Genomic DNA, 1,707 nt, shown 5'->3' on the forward strand with positions numbered 1-1,707 from the left:
GCCTTGTGGTGCCTCAGCCACTCCTCCCAGTCCCATATCATCAGCAACGTGCTGAGGGTGCTCTCCGTCCCTTCTGCCAGGTCACTGGGCAACTGGTCAAACGAGGCTGGCCCCAGAACTGAGCGCCACGCTCACAACCCTCTGAGCTCCGCCATTCAGCCAGATCTCAACCCCCTCAGTGTCCACTCGTCTAAGCCACACTTCCTGAGCTGCCTGTGAGGGTGTTCTGGGAGGTAGGGTTAAAAGCCTTGCTGAAGTCATGGCAGACAACAGGCACTGCTCTCCCGTCATGTACCCAGCCAGTCACTCCAGCAGAGAAGGCTAGGAGACTGCTCAAGCATGATTTTCCCTTCCTTTTATTCCACAGGCTTAGAGATGACATGCAGCATGAGCTGTTTGTCCCCTTTCTGGGGATGGAGGTGACCCTGATGGGCCTATCATTTCCTGGGTCCATCTTGCTGCCCTTTTTTGAAGACTGGAGTGATGTTGGCTTTCCTGCAGTCCTCAGGCACCTCTGCTGGGGAATCAGCGTCCCTGATGTGCTGGCAGTGTTCCCTCTGGCTGGGGCAGGAGCAGAGATTTGCCTTGGCCAGGGCCAGAGCCCTGAAGTGGCACTGCCCGAACAGCACTTTTCGTGCAACAGCGGCTGCCCAAGAGCCCTCGGTGGCTGCCCCAGGGCCTGGCATTTGACCCTGCTCTTGCTGCAGCAGCAGCCGCCCCGGCTCTGTGGTTACTGAGGGCTCGGGACCCGCCTCGGAACCTCGGTTACCAAGGGGCTGCCTCACAGTGGGTGATGGGGGGCTGGGCCATCCCTGCCTGTATTTCAGGTGCACGATGCTGATGTCACAGTGGCCACTGTGACCCGTGAGGCCAAGGGCACAAAAGGGGACTCTGGGCTCAGGCCCAGTGTCAGTTACCTGATCACGAGAGGAGAAGGAAGAGGAGGGACAGCCCCCCCTCTTGCAAGCGCCTCTCGATTCTTTTGAACAGAGAGTGGAGGAGCACCTGGAAGAGACCTTGGTGTTCCTCAACCAGACGACAGGAGACTGCAGAGAGAGACCGGGCTCACACAGGGCTGACCAGCGAGTCAGGGGGCTCTACGCCTCAGGGCTCTGGCCCTGTGTTGCAAACTAGTCTCACTTCTGCCTCAGAACCAGTGAAGGAGCACCTGGAAGAGACCTTGGTGTTCCAACGACAGGGACCCACTACTGACAGTCACCATGTCAGACAGGAAGGAGAAGCCCCTTGAAGGGAGGGAGCAAGGTGAGAGCAAAGTGCCCCTCCCGCAGCCTGGCAGAGGGGCTGTCGGGGCGGGCAGTACAGGTGCCATGCCCGGGGCCATTGTCTCTCTCCCCTCCAGCATGCCTGCTGTGTCAGCGATCAGAGGCTGACCCGGACATCTGCGGGGAAAAACTCCAGAAACATGGGATCTGTGCCCACGTGTTCTGCCTGGTGAGTTGCTATGTGGGCTCCCTCCACTTTTTGCCAGGCAGTCCCTGCCACTGTCTCCTCATCAGTGAGTGTCATTTTCCTGCAGTATTTTGCCAGCCTTCTTGATCAGCAAGAGAATGAACGAGTAGGACTCCAGGGCTTTCTCCCAAGGGATATCCTACATGCAGTCAAGCGGGCGGCACAGAAGGTGAGAGCCTGACAAGAGCAGGGAGATTTGTGCCAGGCGAGGTTTGCTGGAGCTTAGCCCAGACCCCA

At 58.6% G+C, this 1,707-nt stretch overlaps 1 protein-coding gene across 1 annotated transcript; it reads left to right on the top strand.

Moving 5' to 3' along the window:
• Positions 1 to 960: 960 nt before the first annotated feature.
• LOC113942393 (PHD finger protein 7-like) lies at positions 961 to 1,698 on the top strand. The gene is made up of 3 exons (XM_027633527.1): positions 961 to 1,263; positions 1,361 to 1,452; positions 1,538 to 1,698. The coding sequence occupies exons 1-3, from the start codon at positions 1,221 to 1,223 to the stop codon at positions 1,649 to 1,651; spliced, it is 249 nt and encodes an 82-aa protein (XP_027489328.1). The 5' UTR covers positions 961 to 1,220; the 3' UTR covers positions 1,652 to 1,698.
• Positions 1,699 to 1,707: the final 9 nt, after the last annotated feature.

The sequence above is a fragment of the Corapipo altera genome, unplaced genomic scaffold (genome assembly GCF_003945725.1).
Source record: "Corapipo altera isolate COAL_440 unplaced genomic scaffold, ASM394572v1 55980, whole genome shotgun sequence".
NCBI classification, from domain to species: domain Eukaryota; kingdom Metazoa; phylum Chordata; class Aves; order Passeriformes; family Pipridae; genus Corapipo; species Corapipo altera.